At 45.5% G+C, this 20,813-nt stretch overlaps 1 protein-coding gene across 3 annotated transcripts in view; it reads left to right on the top strand.

Annotated features, from left to right (window-relative positions):
- The first annotated feature begins 226 nt into the window (after positions 1–226).
- Positions 227–20,813, top strand: part of TCIRG1 (T cell immune regulator 1, ATPase H+ transporting V0 subunit a3) — a 200,584-nt gene continuing 179,997 nt past the window's right edge. For 2 of the 3 annotated variants that reach the window (XM_069980778.1, XM_069980776.1), the window contains exons 1-4: positions 227–274; positions 514–660; positions 3,166–3,244; positions 3,318–3,547. In XM_069980778.1, coding sequence (XP_069836879.1) covers positions 544–660; positions 3,166–3,244; positions 3,318–3,547 — 426 coding nt within the window. In that variant the 5' untranslated portion in view covers positions 227–274; positions 514–543. Of the gene's footprint in view, positions 334–513; positions 661–3,165; positions 3,245–3,317; positions 3,548–20,813 lie in introns of all 3 variants that reach the window. The other variant, XM_069980777.1, reaches the window with a different exon arrangement.

Below are 20,813 nucleotides of genomic sequence, written 5' to 3'. Positions count from 1 at the left end.
GCAAGAAGATTCAATTACTTTCTAAATAGCTCCCAGCCAACCAGCCAACCAACCAACCAACCTTCTAGTCATGAATACAACTCGTGACTAATAATTTCCCAGCCACAAAACTTCCTAATTCAGGTTCGTGTCTGCAGCCTCTTCTTCTGTCTGCTGAACCTGTAGAACCGGTCTCTCAGCCATCGCTCCTCCCTTGCTGCCCTCCCCCTCTCCTCCCAGAGGGCAGGAACACGGAGGAGGAAGTTGTGCTGCTGAGCAAGCCGTGTGTGTCCAGGTCAGTAACAGATCTCTCTCCGTGGATCAGTATTTTGTCGGGGTACAGGCTACTTTCAGGTGCTTGCTGCTAATTCATACAGATCCGTGTGCAAAGCTTGTGTCTCGCAATGGGGGATGATGTTCATAGCGTTAACTCTTTGGCAGCGGCTACTTGTAATATTATTTAACATGCCCCCATCAAAGGTGATGCATTTAAACCCACTGTCTATTCACTATGTTTTTTTTTTTTTTTTTAAGAATACAGTTAGTGACTTTACAGCTGCAGAGATGGGCTCCCTATTCCGAGGGGAGGAGATGTGCCTGGCACAGCTATTTCTTCAGGCTGGTAGTGAATATCAATGTGTAAGCGAGCTGGGGGAGCTTGGACTGGTAGAATTTCGAGATGTAAGTATATTGTGTAAGTGTCATGTGCATGTAACTATATTGTGTAAGTGTCATGTGCATGTAACAACACTTCCTGTATCCTGCCCAGTTCCCTTCTGATCCAGTCATGGGTCTGAGGGGGGGACATGTCTGTAAAGTCTGTTCTTCTGGTTGTCTAAAGTAGTGCAGTGATCACTTCAGATGGTTTAGCTTTTAAGTGCACATAAATAGTTTTAAGTTGCTAAAAAAATACATCTTTTTAAAAAGTAGCATTTTGTATAAATGTTATACTTAAAGCATAAGGGTATGTGCACACTACGGAATCGCGACGGAAAATCTGTTGCGGACTCCACAGCTTGCACCCCCTCACGGACTCTGGGGGCCGCGCGTGTCTTCGCCCATGCCATAGACTCTATGCATTCTATGCACGGGTGGCTTCCACCTTCCGCTAAAGGAACTGACATGTCGATTCATACGGCGGAATCCACCTTTCTATAGAATGGAATCTATGGCACGGGCGGAGACGCACACGGCCGCAAGCTGCGGAATCCGCAACGGATTTTCCGTTGCGATTCCATAGTGTGCACTTTACCGTCATACAGACATCACACGAAAAAAAGAAAAAACAGCATTCGGGATAGTGTAAAAGTGATTGATTAACCACTTAGGGGCTTAGTAATTTTCAAAAAAATAACTTGTTTTATCTTTGGGGATAGATTTTACATTTTAATAGTGCAATCTTGGGATTCATGTAACTTACTGATTAACTTTTATTAACTCTTATCTGGAAGAAAAATGGGGGGATTTTTTTTTTTTTTTTTGCATATTTAGGATACCTTCACACATTCAACAGATCCGCAGCAGATTTCACACTGCGAATTTGCAGTGCGATCCACTTCGGATCCCTGCCCTGTATACTCTGTCAGACAAACTCACAGTGGGATGTACATCCCGTTGTGAGTGTGTCTGCAGCCTGCCCGTTAACCCCCCCACCGCCAGAGCGTATACATCACCTTCTCTACACTCCGGCTAGCTTTGGGGCTCCCGGCATCTTCAGGTCCTGCTCAGCCAATTAATGCGCTGCGGCGGGGCAGCGCACTGGTTGGCTGAGCGGGACGCGGCGGGAACCTGGAGCGTAGAGAAGGTGATGTAAACGCTCCGGCGGTTGGGGGGTTAACGGGGTGCGTTGCAGACCTACTCATAGCAGGATGTACATCCCACTGTGAGTTTGTCTGACATAGAGTGTACAGGGCAGGGATCTGTACTTAATTACAACTACTAACTTACCTCTCTGCGCCACGCCGCGGTGAACAACAGCAGGACCCCCCCCTGGTCTCCGGAAACTCCGCCGCTGACACGTCACAATCCAGCTGGACTGGATGCGGGACATTGCTCCAGTCACTCAGTCACTGATTGGCTGAGTAGACAGTCCATCAGTCAGGACAGGCATTTGTTGTGATGACGTCACGACTCGGGGGGGGGGGGGGGGTAATGCCTTCTGTCAGGTGTCTGCTGTCTCTCACCGCGGGCAGGAAGTGAGTAAAGTTAGGGTCCTATTCCACAGGCCGATGAGGACCCAATCAATAATGTAAACGAGCGCCGATCTGCTAGATGTCCTTGCAGCCCTTGCTACACCATACATTACCTAGCATGTAGCAGGGCTTTTCTTCCTTCTTCTTCCCTGGGTCCCGTGTGCAGCAGCAGCTTCGGTGCGGCCTGTCTGAGCTGACAAAATACATTTTTTACAGAAATATTGCCATGGGGAGAAAGTGAGTTGACCCATTATTGCAAAAACGCAGAAAAAACTGTAAAAAGACAATGTGAGAAACAGCCCTAAAGGAGTTGTATAACTATTGTATATCCTGATCCTATATATGACAGCAGCAACATACACATAGGGAGAAATCACGTCCTGGCTGCTTTTAGGTTGCGGGCATTAAGTGAAGCACTGAAGCCTGCAGTGAGCAGGCTGAACATCACAACAGTGGTGCATCCCTAGAAACTGAGTGGCCACAGCTTCTAGGGATGCTGAAAGGGGTACTTGGGCCAGGCAGAGTAGGTCAGCAGCCCACATGATGTCCAGGTCTGCTTTACAGTTAAAAAAACACAAAGATACAGCTGTACTGGAATAAAACAGGTGGTACTGTAGGACAATTGATTAAGTATTAAGGAAAAAAACCTGGAGTGATTCTTTAATTTTAGATGTAAATAATACATTATTTGTTTAATCATATTGCCTTCTTGTAATGAATGGGGTACTCTAGCGATATTTTAAGTAATTATTTTCCCAAAGTTGGTAGGCAGGACACATGTATGAGACAGTAGTAGTGTCAGGAGATGGGATAGGAAAAATAGAGTTTAGCAGAAGCCTGCCAGTACACATTGATGGCAGATAGCAGTCACTTGTCCATTCATAAGGCTATTAGTAATGGCACATAAGCATGGAAGAGGAACAGGGTAAAGATTTTCAGAAATGCACCTGGAAATATTAGGTCAGTCTTCATAATTCCGTTTTTCTTCTTACAGCTCAATCAAAATGTTAATGCTTTCCAGCGTCGCTATGTGTCAGAGATCAGGCGTTGCGATGACATGGAAACAACGTTTGGTGAGTTTCAAGTACTGTCAGCTAATTTCATGTGCTATTAGGTCATGACTCATAATCCCATTATGCATTTCAGGGTACCTAGAACAGGAATTGCGCAAAGCTGGTATGAAAGTACCTGTCTCCTCGCCTCCTCCACCTGCCCCTTTACCTAAAGATGCGCTGAGAATGCAAGAGGAATCTGAGCAACTGGCCAATGAGCTAAAAGAAGTTACCAGCAACAGACAAACCCTACGGGAACGTCTGCGTGAGCTGCGGGAATATGCCAATATACTAAGAGAAAGTCAGAGGTTCACAGGACCACTAGTGAGTACCCATGGCATGGTATAGTATTTTTTTAGAATATTTTTCACCAATAACATTTGAGATTACCCCAAGATAACTTATTAATATAAAGGTGGGTCTAATTTACAGCATAACTAATTCCATATGATCATTCTACTGTTGAACTCTCTTCAGTTGGGCCTTTATATTTCCAAATTGGCCTTTTGGTCCCAAAGTGTCTCTTGCCTCCCCTCCTTTATTTTTCTTTTTCTACATGGTTGAGCTACTCTATACTACTCCTATTAGGAACGCTATTTGACACATATTTTCATTCTTTGCATGGCTATAGCATTGCGTCTGAAAAATACCTTAAGGGTGCCTTCACACCTACTGGATCCGCAGCGGATTTTACTCTGCGGAATCGCAGCGAGATCCGCTGCGGATCCAGTGCCATTCATGCCAATGTGAGCACATACTCGCAGCGGGATTGACATCCCACTGTGAGTATGTGCGTTAACCCCCTGCCGTCCGCACGGCAGCACTAATTGGCTGAGCGGGACCGAGCCGGGAGTCTCACAGGACGCCAAGCAGGTAATGTATGCTCTCGGCGGTAGGCTGCGGGTGGCAAGGGGTTAACGCACATACTCACAGCGGGATGTCGATCCCGCTGCGAGTATGAGCTCTCATAGGCATGAATGGCACTGGATCCGCAGCGGATCTTGCTGTGAATCCGCAGCGTGAAATGCACTGTGGATCCGGTAGGTGTGAAGGTACCCTTAGAAAAATTTCTTGATAACCTTTTTTTCAGAAGATTATTCACCTAATTTAGCTTTCATTTAAAGGGGGACATCAGAAAATATATATTTTTTTTCTTGCTCATATCATTAGGGGAAACACATTGGGTATATGCTGGTGCCACTAGGAGGCGACACTAGGTAAAGAAAAAAGTTCTGGTTCCTCTCAGAGAGGCTATACCTCTCCTGCAGGCACTAAGCTAATCAGTTTTAGCTTTATGTCCGTAGGAGGCAGACACTCATGCAGTTACTGCAGGTTTCTACTCTAAACATACCAGCAGACCCCTCTTGGTGAGCGCCATGCTGAAGCGGTGACCCTGCTGGTTAGCTTGTATGATAGTGTGGTAGCTAAGTGGGTCTAGGGTCACTTGGGCACTTGTCAGGGTAGCCTGGAGTGGTATGGGACCCACCCTGAATGGTTTGGCACCTCACCAACACCAATAAGGATTTAAAGTGACACTGTCACCCCCTTTTGTGCATTCTGACATCTCTACACAGGTGTAAAGGGTAAATTTAGCAGTTTTCATACCTAATCTTATATCATACGTCATGGTGTTTGTTCAAGTAAAAAGTCATCTTTTAATAACTGCAGATTATGTTAAGTGGGCGGGACCTCGAGGCATTAGCGCCACTTAGCCCTGCCCACAACGCCACAGTTGGCCCCGCCCCCTTACCAGCCATTGGAACAGGCTTGCCTAAAGGTCTAGGCCCCACCCCCTCTAGGTCGGCCCACCAATGGCCTCCAAGGGGGCGGGTCCAATGGGAGCGTTGTGGGTGGGGCTAAGTGGCGCTAATGCTGCAAGGCCCCGCCCACTTAACACAATCTGCAGTTCATAAAAGATCACTTTTTACTTGAACAAGCACCATGACGTATGATATAAAATAAGGTGTGAAAACTGCAAAATTTTATTCTTTACACCTGTGTAGAGATGTCAGAATGCACAAAAGGGGGTGACAGTGCCACTTTAACCCAAGTGTACAGGTGTGGGTGTGGTTGCACAAGGAATAGGCCAGAGTTTAATGCTTAAAGGGGTTGTCCAGCGGAAAAAATTTTTCTTTCAAATCAACTGGTGTCAGAAAGTTATCTAAATTTATAATTTACTTCTTTTAAAAAATATCAAGTCTTCCCATACTTATCAGCTGCTGTATATCCTGCAGGAAGTGTCGTTTATTTACATTCAGACACAGTGCTCTCTGCTGACATCTCTGGCCAATTCAGTAGCAAATCCCCATAGAAATCCTCTCCTGCTCTGGGCAGTTCCTGACATGGACAGATGTGGCAGCAGAGAGCACTGTGTCTGAATGTAAATAAACAACACTTCATGCAGCATATACAGCAGTTAAGTATGGGAAGACTTGAGATTTTTAAATAGAAGTAAATTACAAATCTATATAAGTTTCTGACACCGATTGATTTGAATTTTTTTCTCCCGCTGGACAACCCCTTTAAAGTACAACTCCAGTGCTGATTAAAAGAAACAAAATCAATCATAAACATAGTTTTCACACTTACCATCCCTCCTGAGTCTGTCTCTGTTTGAATTTCCCACTGCTTGCAGGTCCCTTAAGCTCCAGTTGGTGTCTTAATTTCTTCTTCACTTCCTGGTTTGGGCTTTCCCATGATGTCTTCTGTGATGTCTGTGCCTAACCACCCCACCCCTTCCCCAACACACACACACACACACACACACACACACACACACACAGCAAAACCGGATTGCTATTAGCTCAGGGCTAAAGGAGAGAGGAGGGGGAGACAGACAGAAGTGACAAAGGCAAGAGCAAATGAATCAGAGCTCCGGGAGAGAGAAGTGCTTATCTGCACGGTGGAAAGAGAAGAAAACAGGATTAATTTACCTACTTACTCCCAGTACTGGGCACTGGGACAGCGGGGGAGGAGGGGGGATCCCTGTAACTGCTGAGGAAAGAGGAGATTCATTCACTGACTGTAAGATGGCTTACAGCTTGCTTAGCCAATCAGAGCTGAGCAAGCTGAGCCATCTGACAAAGGGAGGCTGGCGTAACAGGGCTTAGACCAGCCTCCCTCTTGATGACATCAATGTCACAAAATTGCTTCCACAGATAAGCCTGGGGTCAACAGTCATTAGCTCAGCATACGGCCTCTGGAGTCTTTTGGCATGTTTTTGTGAAGGTGTGTGTGTGTGTATGTGTGTATATATATAGTGTCCACCTACTCATCTCTTTGCTCAGTAGTTGTTGTTGGTCAGTCAGCAACCACGTCTGTGCTCCCTTTTCGCTACTTCCTAGCGGACTAAAGGAACTCCTTCAGTTCTTCAGTCAGTGGTCCCTGAGGTCCTTCCCTGAGGGTAGCGACTTTGGATTTTCCCATAGCAAAGGCCAACTGGTCTTGCGATGGGCGCTGGTGAAATCCAGAAACTTCTTAGACTCCGCTCCTTTGGGAGGGAACACCAGCACTCCACGGTGATCCACCTCCTTGTGCTTGGACCAGTCATTAAATCTTCAATGCAAGAGTAGGTTTATTCATTAGGTTAACATAATATGTAAACAATCGCTTACAGGCTGACATACTTTCCTCCAATGTCCAAACCTGCTGCTTTTCTGCAGACATTTCGTGGGAAAAACTACTCCTTCCTCATGTGCAAAGTTGTGGAGGGTTGGAGCACCATATATGCATGTAGCCTGCAAGGATTAACACCTAAAGTGCCACATTATAATATATACAATTACTCATTAGTCACATCAGACACATGATATAAGGATAATACTACACTTACAAAAATGCCTTTAAAACTGCATACCTCATTGAGCCAATTTGGGCTCAAGGTTTCTAATCTAGTGATCCAAAATGTTTTGCTTTGCAGCCGCACACATCAAAGCCCTCTGACAGGAACATATATGTACGTTTCTGCCGCTCGGGGCATCAGCAGAGTATTGAAGGGGAACTCCTGGTAGAGGTTAAAAAATGAACTTACTGCAGAAGCATATAGCATTACTTACCTATCTATCCCAGTTTTGAAACTACCAAAAATCCATTTGTTTTGGGAGGTTTTGTCTGTATTGTGTGGCTGTACTTCCTGGTTGAGCAGTTGTACACAGTACTACAGGTTCCAGAATACATTGCTTTCCCTCAGCTGTTCATCAGAGTCATCCTGCCTGCCCATTCCCCACCCAAAGTTGTTGCAGAACATCTAGGCTGTGTTCACACATTGCAGTTTCATTGTGTTACTAAATTATTTGCAGTACTTTATCATTTCATTGTGGTCCCACCCACACAGCACACTGTTACTACCTGTAACCGTAGCGGATTATAATAGGTCCGTTTCGGACGGTACCCCGGGCCTTGAGTTCCTGAGGGGCCCATGGCCCCACAAACAGACTTATGTTCAGTCATGATTTGCATAAAAATTGCTGCTTTTTACCACAATTTTGCACAAATCAGGGCAAAACAGCAGCCAGGAGACAATGGAGTAACATTAGAGAATATATTGAAGCACCTTAACATGTGACAATGATGTCACCACAGATTTTACAGGCCTCATTAAAGGCCTCATTTACAGGCCTCATTATGGAGGAAAAAAGACTTAAAGAGGACCTGTCACCCCTGGTGACGGGGTGACAGGCACCTGACCCCTCGTTAGAGCCCCCTGTACTCACGTGATCCCGCCAGGTCCCACTTCTGGAGATGGTGGGGTCACGGACATATCGGCGCCCGAAGCCCGGCGTGCGCGCTCCTCAGATGAGTCCAACACTCATAGAGAATGACAGGAGAGTCCAGCGTTCTGTCATTCTCTATGAGCGTTGGACTCATCTGAGGTTCCCTTTAAGTTAGTGCCGCCATAGTTGCAGTGGGTTGGGGGGGCCCAAGCTTGGTGAACAGCCCAGGGCCCATAGTAAAATTAAAGTGATTGCACCACCAAGCCCAGGCTGAAGCACTGGAGGCGGGCCGACCCACCCCCAGTAGGAAGAAATCCCAGCCCCTCCATGACGTGATTCCATTAGAATCAATGGAACCCTATCATAGAGGGGCTAGGGTTTCTTCCCACTAAGGCTGGGTCGGCCCGCCTCCAGTGCTTCAGCCTGGGCCTGGTGGCACAGTGACTTTAATCTGCCCCTGACCTGTAACCCTGATGTTGGAATAAAGAAAATTTTCTTTTGATCTCCACGCACATATTATGATCAAGCATATTTTATCTTTGAAGGTTAACCCCACAATACGGACTTTATCCAATATTATCTTACATGGTATATACTGTTTATTCCTCTTGTTTTTTGTCCAGGTGGGATTGGCAGTGCCGGCTTCTGTGCCGTTTAGCATCATTTAATTGTGTTACTGCATCATTTTTGTGCAGACGCTGCAGTACTGCAATGACACTCCAACATCTGCAGTGAAATTAGGGCTATCAGTGAAGTTGCAGCACCTACTTCTGGCTGGTGAGAGATGGTGAATCACTCAGGGGATTGGGGGATCCATCCAAGCCTCCTGTGACATCACACCTTGCCCCCTGTCTGCGGCCACGGCAGTTAAGTGTAGATGACAGGGGGAGTCCCCTGTCACTTACCGATCGGGACCCCCTCAGGGTTACTGTGGGGCTCCCGATCGTTAAAACGGACCGCCGGAGGTCTCTCACCTGCCTTCGTGCGGTCCGATCGGCGCTCTGGTCACTGAGCCTGGCCCGGCAGGCTCAATGAGCAGGGCGCCGATAACACTGATCAATGCTATGCCCCCAAAGGGACTTAAAATGTATTAAAAAAAAAAGTTAAAATCACTAACACCCTACCCCAAAACCCCTCCCCCAATAAGTTTAAATCACCCCCCCCCCTTTCCCATTATATAAATAAAACATACAAAAGTAAATAAACATATAATATACCGTAGCGTGCGCAATTGTCCGATCTATTAAAATTTAACATTGCGAACAAAGAACGGCGTAGACTAAAAGAGGGAAAAAAGTGCGCGGGTTACCGATTTTGTTACGTTATATATTTTTTAAAAATTATAAAAAGTGATCAAAACATCCGATCTTCACAAATATGGTATTAATAAAAACTAGAGATCATGGCAGAAAAAATTACACCCCATACAGCCCCATAGGTGAAAAAATAAAACAGCTATAAGTGTCACATTAGGCCCATTTTATTAATAATTAATTGCAAAAAAAAGGACTTCATTCAAAAAATATATATAACATTAGAGAATTTGTGTAAACCTGCATATGGTTGTGTTCGGGCTGACCTATAGAGTAATAATATCATGTTGCTTTTACCATATAGTGCATTATGTAGACACAGGAACCCCCCAAAGTTACCATATTGCATTCTTTTTTTACAATTTCACCTATTTATATCTTCATAAATAATATTTTTGGGATTCCGTCATACATGTTATGGTAAAATGAAAGACGCCATTACAAAGTACAACTATTGCTGTAACAAACAAGCCATTACATGGCCTTGTAGATAGAAAACTGAAAGTGCTAGAGCTCTTAGAAGGGGAGGAGGAGAAAACAAAAGCGCAAAGATGAGAACATAGTTTTGCCTCTTTATAAATCACTGGTCAGACCACATATGGAATACTGTGTACAGTTTTGGGCACCGGTATATAATAAGGACACAGCTGAAGTGGAGTGGGTGCAGAGGAGGGCAACAAGGGTCATTAAGGGAATTGGTGGGTTACAGTACCCAGACAGGTTATCAAGCTTGGGGTTATTTACACTAGAAAAAAGACGTCTTGGGGGCAATCTGATCACAACGTACAAATATATGAATGGACAGTACAGAGATCTTTGTAGTGATCTTTTTACTCCTAGGTCTGTAACCATGACAAGGGGGCATCCTCTACGTCTAGAGGAAAGAAGATTTCATCATCAGCATCGATGCAGGTTTTTTACTGTAAGAGCAGTAAGACTGTGGAACTCTTTGCCACATGATGTTGTCATGGTTGATTCATTAAATAAGTTCAAGGGAGGCCTGCATGCTTTTCTTGAACAATATAATATTACAAGATATGGGCATTAGATTTCCGGTGATACGTTGATCTAGGGATTGTTCTGGTTGCCATTGGAGTCGGGAGGGAGTTTTCTCCCTGTGGTGGGGCAGTTGTATTCTGCCTCATGGGGGTTTTTGCCTTCTCCTGGATTAATGCAGTATGGTTTCTCTAGGTTGAACCTGATGGACTCTCGTCTTCTTTCAACCTTATTAAATATGTTAAAAGGATTGAAGAAGAGACCTGGTACCAGACACAATAGGTTGGCGGGGTGGGCTGTTGCAGTGCTTATGAATCTTGGGAAGTAAGTAAAGGACAGAGACATGAGGAGAGGGGTGTGGCCTGGCCATGGTGGAGTGAGGCAGCTTTAAGCTGAGCTCCTGCTCTGACCCTCCGAGCTACCAGAACGAAGTATTGCTACCTAAGATTGTGAAGCGCTAATGGGCAATAAAAAAAAGCCTGGATTGACTCCCGCTGTACCTGCATCCACCAGGTCTATCGCGCGCCTGCTGTCTGCTCAGCCGCGGGGTTGCACGGAGCCCGATAGTGTTGAGACACAGGCGGCGGCTTCCGGACATCAGCGAACGGGTCGAGGAGTGCCTCCGGCAGAGATGGCAGTACGGAGGACCAGCGGAGTGGGCGTTCCAAGACCCGGAGCTCAGGAGACAGAGTGTGGTGCACGTGGGACGCCAGCGGAGAGACGCTCTGGCGGGACCCTGCTGTCGGCAGTGCTGGCCAGGAAGACGCCAAACAAAGCATCGCAACAGCCAGCTGAGGCGATGGGCCGGTCGCAGCAGCCACTTCAGGTACCCCTAGGAGGCTCTCGAGGGAAAGATATTGCCTCTGGATTTGCAGCCGGGACATCGCAGGAGGAAGGTGGGAGTGGGGAGCCTACGGCATTGCAGGGTGGGAGAGACTCGTGCAGGGGCTGCCAATTGAACGAGATGGGGGCTGAAGTATGGCCAGAGGCCGTTGCCCGACGGGAGCATGGGCTGGAGATCCCGCTGGGGATTGCGGCCCAAAGTGGGGGGACTCTGACACTGGAGGGGGACATTGGCCCAGCGGGCTTGCAGGAGCCGCGGAGGGGGGGAGAGGAACACTTGTTGGATGACCCCCAACAGGCTAACAGCGCACGGATTGTGCACCCCACCCCTACTGGGGATAATAGAGAGGTCCCTGGGCCCCCCGCTTTGGGAACCGATACCTCCGAGGTACTGCGGGATTTGTGGAGACATGTCAGATCGATCCCTACCAGAGATGATATGGAGGAGTATATAACCCGTGTAGAAAATGCTCACAGAGCTGAGATCACTAGTATTCGTGCAGATCTGCTCTCCTTGGAAGAGAGGGTGACGGCTATGGAAACATCTGCAAGGACTGTTGCCGATAGAATAGCTATACAGCAAACATCCTTAGATGCCCATGCTTTTCAGGTGAATTATCTGGCAGATATGATTGATGATGCAGAGAACAGGGGACGTCGCAGTAACTTAAGGGTGAGAGGTCTTCCAGAATCTATCAGAGCACAAGATCTGGAGAAAGCTCTACAGACAATCTTTAATGAAATATTAGAGCTCCCTCCTGACTCGTTGATTGAATTGGATAGAGTCCACCGTTCCCTTGGCCCAGTGCCTGTAAACTCAGCTGGTCCTCGGGACGTTATATGCAAAGTCCATAAACATAGACTAAAGGAAGCCATTATGCGACGTCTGAGAGAGGGGGCCATTGCAAAATATCAGAATGAGGAAGTGCAGATATGGTCTGATTTGTCTAGACTGACTCTACAAAAAAGACGAGCCCTAAAACCGCTGCTAGATGAACTCCGGGCCAGGAATATTTTGTACACATGGGGGTTTCCGTTCCGCCTCCAGGTCCGTCGGGGTGGGCGTACTGTGTCTTTGAGGCACCCACAGGACATACCCATGTTTATAACGGCTCTGGACTTGCCGATGGTCCTGATCTCAGATTGGCCCACATTGCCTGTCAGTACTCAGGGGAGAATTAGAGATAGGAGAAGTCGGTTTGCGGAGAGTCTACCTATCGGATCACCTATAAGCTCTCCATCTGCCTAAGACGTGGGAGGGAAGAGGGAGAGATATGAATATTGGCAGAAAAGGGGCCGCAGAGGAAGCATTAAAATTCTGTGGGGGTTTTTTTCCCCCTTTTTTTTTTTTTTTTTTCTCTCCCCCCCCCCCTTTTTTTTTTTTTCTTTCTCCCCTTGTTTTTCTTTTTCAGTATTATTAGAATGTAATTATTATTTTTGCTGATATTATTATCTTCTATGATTATCTTCATCAGATAGGGGTGATGGAGGTCGTTAAAAGTTTACACACACATATGTATATGAGGGTGGGGGGGGGGGGTGAAGGGGGGGGAATGGTTCTCTCTTCCTTTCTTTCTTACTGTCTCCTCTTCTTTTAAGGGAGGGGGGGTGGGGAGGGAGGGGCGAGAACCCTGGCAGAGGGAGTATAAACGTCGGTCTGCTCCTCCTCGTTGGCCCAGCTTCTCATTTCTCTCCTTCTCATTAGGTTTTGGTTTTTTTTTTTTTTTTTTTTTTTTTTTTTCTTCTCTTTTTTCCCTCTCCTTTTTATTTTTTCTTCTTATGTTGTATTTCTGGTGGCTTAGGAGGGTCAGAGTGGTCTTCCCGTGGAAAGCCCTTCCCCCATAGGGACAGTCTCCCTGGTTATAATAGGGAGATCTTACTTTTTTTTGTCCTGATAGATACCTCTAGGAGGTATAAGGAAAGGTTACTTGTGTGGTTTTGGTGTTTGTTTTTTGTTTTTCTTGGGGTTTTTTTTTTTTTTTTTTTTTTTTCTTCCTCCCGAATCCGCTTGAATAATGGTTACTCTCAATCTATGTTCATTGAATGTAAATGGATTGAATATACCGCAGAAACGAAATCAGATACTATATCAGATGCATAAAAAGAGGACCCACATTCTTCTCTTACAAGAGACCCATTTCAAGACAAGTTCAATACCAGAACTTAGGGATAGACATTATACCACATGGTTCCACAGCTCTAACGCCCTGGGGAAGTCCAAAGGGGTATCAATAACAATACACAAATCTTTGCAGTACGAAATGGTTGAATCAGTGGTAGATCCTGAGGGCAGATTCGTGTTCATAAAGATTAGGGTTAATGGTCAGATTCTCTCATTGGCAAATTTGTATTTGCCAAATAAGACACAAGTACAGACGGGGAAGAAAGTTCTGAATAGGTTCTATGAATTTGCAGAGGGGGTATTGATTGTGGGAGGGGATTTTAATCTTACGCTGGATCCAAGGGTGGATAATTCATCTGGTTACAGTTGTTTGTCGGCCTCGCGTCTAAAACAATTTCATCAAACAATAAGTAATCTTAGACTGGTGGATGTCTGGAGGGTCTTGAACCCAAAGGATAGAAACTTCACATTTTTTTCAGCTACGCATCGGTCATACAGTCGGTTGGATTTTTTCTTAATAAGTCAACAGGCCTTGGCCTGGCACCCTAGAGCAGATATTGAGTCGTCAATATGGTCAGACCATTCTATTGTTTCTATGTCCATGGAAATGCCGGGACTTAGCTCGCGTCCTTGGACATGGGTATTAAATAACAATTTGCTAGATAGAAGGGAGTGCTTTGAGGAAGTCCAAGCAGTGGTAGATGACTTTGTTTTAGTACACGAGGCCGACTCAACTCCTCTACCTTATCAATGGGAGGCACTAAAATGTGTCTTAAGGGGTATTCTGGTAAAATGGGGGGCTCGGGTGAAGAAAGAGAATGCAGCCAAAATAACAGCATTATTGGATAAAATTAATTCGTTAGAATTAATGCATAAGCAAGATTTAGCTCAGGAGACGCTATTGGAGTTGCTCTCGGTACGGGAGGAATTAAAAGAATTATTGGAAAAGAAATATAGATACCTCAAAGAACAACAAAAGAGGTTTTTCTATGAGCAGTCCAATAAATGTGGTCGTTCCTTGGCTAAACTTCTTCACCCGAGGGTCGCTCAGAACTATGTGACCCGTGTCCAAGGGGCAGATGGTGTCTTGGAGTATGACCCCTCAAAGATACCGGAAATATTTAGGGCCTATTATGAGCGGTTATATAATATAAGGGGACACTTTGATGACCTGTCTGGTGAAGAACTAAAGTCAAGGATGTCCACTTATATCCAGGAAACGGCACTCCCAAGGATTCCTGTAGAGTCCAGGGAATCTCTTGACAGGGACTTTTCTGTGGATGAGATAAAAGAGGCTATCGGGGCTACCCCGTTGGGGAAAGCACCCGGGCCGGATGGTTTCACTCCGTTGTTTTATAAAAAATTCGGAGAGAGGTTGGCTCCATTTATGACAAGGGTTTTCAATAGTATAACGATATCTTCCCCTTTTGTAAAGCAATCCTTGGGGGCCAATATCTCGGTTATTCCTAAGCCTGGTAAAGACGGATCCCTGTGCTCCAGCTATCGCCCGATCTCTTTGATTAACGTGGATATAAAAATCTATGCTAAAATTCTCGCAAATCGTCTGAATCCCATTCTCCCCTCTGTGATCCACTGGGATCAGGTGGGTTTCATTAAAGGAAGAGAGGCTAGGGATAATATCAATAAGACGATCCTGGCGATAGCTGGTGCACAGGCTAAGGGAATCCCAATGTGCCTACTCTCGGTGGACGCCGAGAAGGCGTTTGACCGTGTGCACTGGGGCTTCCTGGGGGCATCGCTGGAACAGATAGGTTTGGGGCTTAATTTCAGGGAAAAGGTGATGTCTTTGTACACAGAACCTACAGCCCAAGTGCGGGTCAACGGCTTCCTGTCTCGCCCGTTTCCAATTCGAAACGGGACGAGACAGGGGTGTCCCTTGTCCCCACTATTGTATGCTATCTCTATGGAACATCTAGCGGTTGCCCTCAGGGGTGGTTCTGGTGTGCACGGTCTAATTTTGGGCACAGAGCAGGTCAAAACTGCATTGTATGCGGATGATCTGCTATTATACATCTCGCAACCGCGAATCTCAATTCCCTGTGTACTAAAAGAATTTGCCAGGTTTGGGAATATGTCAAATTTTAAAGTCAATTTAGACAAAACCGAGGCATTGGACATTTCGCTTCCAAGGGGTGAGGCGGAGCATCTGGCCCGGGTGTTTCCGTTTAAATGGAAGAAAAACACAATAGAATATTTGGGGATTCAACTGTCCAAGGATTTTTCTTCCCTATATTGGCTGAATTACCAGCCTCTATTGGAAAGAATAGAATCAGACTTGAGGAGATATGCAGGGAAACCACTCTCATGGTTTGGCAAAATCAACGTCCTTAAAATGGATATACTGCCTCGCATATTGTATTTGTTCCAGGCCCTGCCTATAGATATTCCACCAGTCTTTTTCAAAAAACTTAAGACTATGTTTTCATTTTTTATTTGGGGGGGAAGTGGTTGTAGAATAAGTTTTAGAACCTTGGCACGACCAAAAGAAAAAGGGGGAGTGGGGCTTCCTGACCCGAAACTGTATTATTCGGCGGCAGTATTACAGCGGGTATTTGATTGGCACTTTCACAAAGAAACTAAACAGTGGGTGGGGATTGAATCACTTTTAACACATCCTCAATTATATAAATTCCCTTGGTTATCACGATCCGATAGACCAAAGGATTGTAAGGTTTCACCTTTTTTAGATAAGGTTTTGAGTTTATGGGATGGCACTATTAAAAAGAAGGGGTTAATAACGGAGGTAGGACCCCTGACTCCACTTTTTCACAATCCAGCCTTTAGGCCAGGGATGACGGGAGGTAGATTTATGGGTTGGCATAAGGAAATGGATATTAGATTCTATCACATCTTAGGGGGGAAACCATTATTGGCACTAGAAGGAATGAGAACACAGTCACCAGGGGTCCCTATAACATGGATGGAATATTATCAACTATCATCATTTGTTAATACTTCACATAATAAGTTTACACTTACTGCAGCACCTACAGCACTTGAGAAGAGGTTCTTGCAAATGGAAAGTCCTACACGGACACTGTCATTTTTGTATTCAGTTTTGTTAGATACGGTTTCACGCGGCTTGCCTTTATATACTGGTTTATGGGAAAAGGAGATGGGGGTCAATATTACGCAGGATGAATGGTTTAAAGCCTTTAGATCTACACACAGGATGACCATTTCTTGTACTGCTCAGGAGAAGAATTATAAGTTGATCTCCAGATGGTACAGATGCCCCGCTAAGTTGCATAAAATTTACCCAGAGGTGCCCAAAGAGTGTTGGAGATGTGGAATGAGTGAAGGGACAATACTTCATATCTGGTGGGAATGTCCTCTCATCCAGCCTTATTGGGGGAAGATATTTGAGGCCTGTGAGAGGATTTTGGGTTCTCCAATAGAAAAATCTCCTAAACTGGCTCTATTGTCTATTATACCTGAGTTTAGTGGCCTGGTGGGGAGGAAGCTTATTCGGTATTTGTTGATGGCGGCCCGAATAATAATACCAAGGAAATGGAAGAGTCAGGATCCTCCATCAGTTGTGGAGTGGATCCACGAGGTTAACATAACACAAAGGATGGAGGAACTGATTGCGGAAGGGGAAAGAGCCCATAGGGGCTTTCAGAGTGTCTGGGGTCCTTGGAGCCAGATGTTGGATTCACAATTCATGCGCTCACTCATAGATTGATTAAGGGTTTTGGGTTTTTTTTTTTTTTTTTTTTTTCTTTTATGGGGGGGAGGGGGGATGGGAGGGAAGGGTTTGTTCGTTCTTGTGGTGTGAGTCTAACAGTACAGCAATTTGTGATTATGGTGTATTTTGTTATGTATTTGTCTGTCTTTTGTTGATTGTTTGTGAGAAATTTGATAAATAAATAAATAAAGATTTAAAAGAGACATGAGGAGAGTCCACACATAACATTTTCAGAGTACTTTCATTAATTACACCACCTGTGACTGCTTTATTCATATGCAAATCAGTAGCCTTTTTAAACGCTTTTGTTGAATAACCTTGTAACCTATGATAGATCTTATCAGACAGGTGACGTAAAGCTTCAGCGACATAGGAGGTGCGATTCTGAAAAACAATGGCACAACCCTTTTTAGCCTTTTTTACTACGATGGATGAATAATTTTGTAACTCTCTCAGAGCAATACACTTTGCCTTGATGAAATCAGCGTGCTGTGTGTTGCCATTGTGCAACACCATTCGCTCAAAGATCATCACAGAGTCAATATTCATGTGTACATATGAATCATATGTGCTACGTTTTTGTAGTGAAGTGGGAACAACGTCCGATGGTGATGCATATGAACACTGCTGTCGCTGACATATAGCAATAGAAGAAAGATAGCAGACTGCGCTGCTCCTGTTCCAACTTAGATGCAAATAACACCATTCAGAATATGCGTTACTTAGCCTCTGTGCTGCTCGGTCCCAAACAACAACAGCATATTTATCACAATGTCATACGAAAGGAGAACATGTAAAACACAGCTGCCTTTGTTTTATTTGGCAAACAATGGTCTTGTCAAACAACGGCAGTTGTTTTACATAGTATGAACACAGCCTAAGATTTTAATACGCAACTTATCAATGGATTAAGTTAGGCTGCATTCACACATTCCGTACTCCGCATGTACCAGACTTCTCCCCCGCATGGGCAGCATAATATGCTGTGAGCGGGGGAACTGTATTTATATGCGCAGTGCTGTAATGAATCAGCCATGCGGCGCTATCATTACAGCGCTGCGTATATGAATACAGTTCCCCCGCTCCCAGCATCTTATCACAGATTCTGCCTGGGCGGGGAAAAGTCAGGTACATGCATTCTACGTCTGTGTTCCGTATGGAACATGGATTGTGTGAATGCAGCCTTAGATTGATGAGGAGGGGTGAAAGAAGATACCCCTACTTCCTTCCTTTTTATGGAGTGGGATGATATCAGATAAGAAGCCTGGGGTAGAGATACAGGGAGAGATTTATCAAACATGTTGTAAAGCAGAATTGGCTCAGTTGCCCCTAGCAACCAATCAGATTCCACCTTTCATTTTCCAAGGAATCTGTGAGGAATAAAAGGTGGAATCTGATTGGTTGCTAGGGGCAATTGAGCCAGTTTCACTTTACTTCATGTTTGATAAATCTCCCCCACAGGCTTTGGGGTGGAATTTATAGCCATGACATAAGACTGGAAAGGACTTAAAATACCAAATTTGTCCAGGACTGCATTAAGCCACACCCAGCTAATGCTGTCAAGTGCCTTTTCAATAGCTAACACTGTATGCTTATGGCATGGCTTATGCATTAGAGCCACATGCACCTGGACTGCCAGGACCGTGTAAATGTTCCTCACCGCTGACTCTTCACAAAGCCAACTTGGTGATGCCCTAAAAGGTCTGGTTAGATCATGATCTTGGCCATGATGTTCGTTCAACAATGAACTTCTCTGCTCGGATTCCTCAGTGTGAACTCAGCCTAATGAAGTACCTTTATCTAGGCTATAATTCCTGATGGCATAATTGATTTGGTGGCTATCATGTCATTGAAAACTCTTGTAAGGAAGGGACCGATCTGGGCCTGGAGCCTTTGCATTTCACAATTTCCCTTTGATTATCTCCTTGGAGGTAACTGCCATGAAAAACTTTTTCCCAGTAATTGAAGCACATTACGAAGTTTTATAACTCTGTAATATGCTTCAATCACCTATCTGCCTCCCTATCCTGACTTTTCCCCCTCGACATAACAGCACCACGGAGAGCGGGACCCCGCCCCCTGGGACAGAAAACCTGAAGTATAAAAGGATTAGGCCCTCCTTTCAACCTCAGTGTGGTTTCCTGTCCCTACGGGAAGCCTGGAGTAGGGAGGCTCGGTGTAGGTCTCCTTAGGGATTAATGGGCCGGGGTTCTTCTCACCTGCTGAGGCTTTCCGGTGGGATAGCCGGAAGAGGGCTCTAGGAGGTGCCGGTGTAGCGCCGTTTAAGCCCGACTCACCACACATGCCGCATTCAGGAGGTGGTGGGGCCAGATCGGAACCCTCAGTCTGCCAGTGGCAGCCGCGGGGTTTTCTTTTTCAGGGAGACGGACCGCAGAACCGAGGCAGGATCCATCCGGAGCGTGCGTTCCACGGTGTACTCCACTTCCGGTCCGGCGCGCCGGACTTCCGGTGACGTCACGTGGTTACGTGACTGGGGGTTCCGCGGCGCACAGGATGTGACCTAGGACGCCGGATAAAGCAAGCCGTGCGCAGTGGTGAGGTCGGCCGGCAGACTCACAGCTGATTTAGCCATGAGTTCTAGCAGCAAGGCAAGGAAGGATTTATCTGGTGCTCATGCCTCTTCCCGGGTACTGACTCTCTTCTCCCCTGGTAGGGGTGGTAAAATGTTGAAATACTGCAGGCCATCCTATCATCAGTTAAAGATATGATTACGGTATGCAAAGTTCTTCTGGAAGCACTCCTACCGCGACTCCAGTATGTACCCCGGGGCCATCTCATGGGGTTTCCTCCGTTTCCATTTCTGACCATGCGGAAGGGGCAGCTAATGAGGAGGAAGCAGAAGAAGCTGTGGAATCTGACACAGATATTGGGATCAAATCTTTATTTTCTTTAGATGATGTACTGTATGTACCCTGGTTAAGGAAGTTCGCTCCACCATGAACATCGAGGACCCTAGGGAGCCTAAGTCCATACAGGACATAATGTTTGGTGGTTTAGAAGAAAAAAGAGGAAGGTCTTTCCTGTACATAAAAATGTGTCAGCCCTTATACAAAAAGAATAGAACAGGCCGGGGAAAAAAGGATTCGTACCTCGGGCTGTTAAGAGAAAATACCCTTTTGACGAGTCAGAAAACCCAGCCTGGGATAGAGCTCCAAAGATTGATGTTTCCATTTCTAAGATATCATGCAAAGATTCATTACCCTTTGATGACATAGGAAACCAATGGACAAGAAGGTAGAGGGTTTCCTTAAAAAAAAACCTGGGAAGCAGCAACAGGTGGTTTTAAACCTAGCATTGCAGGTACTTGCGTAGCAAGATCAATGATGGTCTGGCTCTCCCAGTTGGAGGAAGATCTCCAGTCTGACTATTTCAAAGAAAAATTTACGACACCATTGCCTCTCCTTAAAAAATCTGCATCTTTTCTAGCTGACGCTTCTACCGATGCACTCAGATTTTCTGCTCGCTCGGCAGCCCAATCCAACTCGGCTTGTAGAGCCTTGTGGCTAAAGAATTGGTCGGGTGATGCAGTTGCTAAGGCAAAATTATGCACCATTCCCTGTGAGGGAGAATATATATTTGGATCATTTCTAGATGACTTACTTGCTAAAGCTGCGGATAGGAGGAAAGGATTTCCAATTTCCTACCAATCGAAACAATTCCAGTCCTTTCGTGGACAAGGGAAGGAAAAGTTTCAGAGAAGGAACACAGACAAATCTACTCGAGGTAGAGGCTACAACAAGGCCAAAGGATATATGTTCTCCCAGAAGTCCGATCCTTCCAAGAAATCCTCCGCACAATGACACCAGGCCACGAGTGGGAGGCAGGTTGCGTCATTTCACACAAGAATGGGAGAAAATCTGCGGCAGCACTTGGG

Source organism: Dendropsophus ebraccatus, chromosome 8 (genome assembly GCF_027789765.1).
Source record: "Dendropsophus ebraccatus isolate aDenEbr1 chromosome 8, aDenEbr1.pat, whole genome shotgun sequence".
In the NCBI taxonomy this organism is placed as follows: domain Eukaryota; kingdom Metazoa; phylum Chordata; class Amphibia; order Anura; family Hylidae; genus Dendropsophus; species Dendropsophus ebraccatus.
Note: the sequence above shows the minus strand (reverse complement) of the source record. Positions and strands in the feature narration are given on the sequence as shown.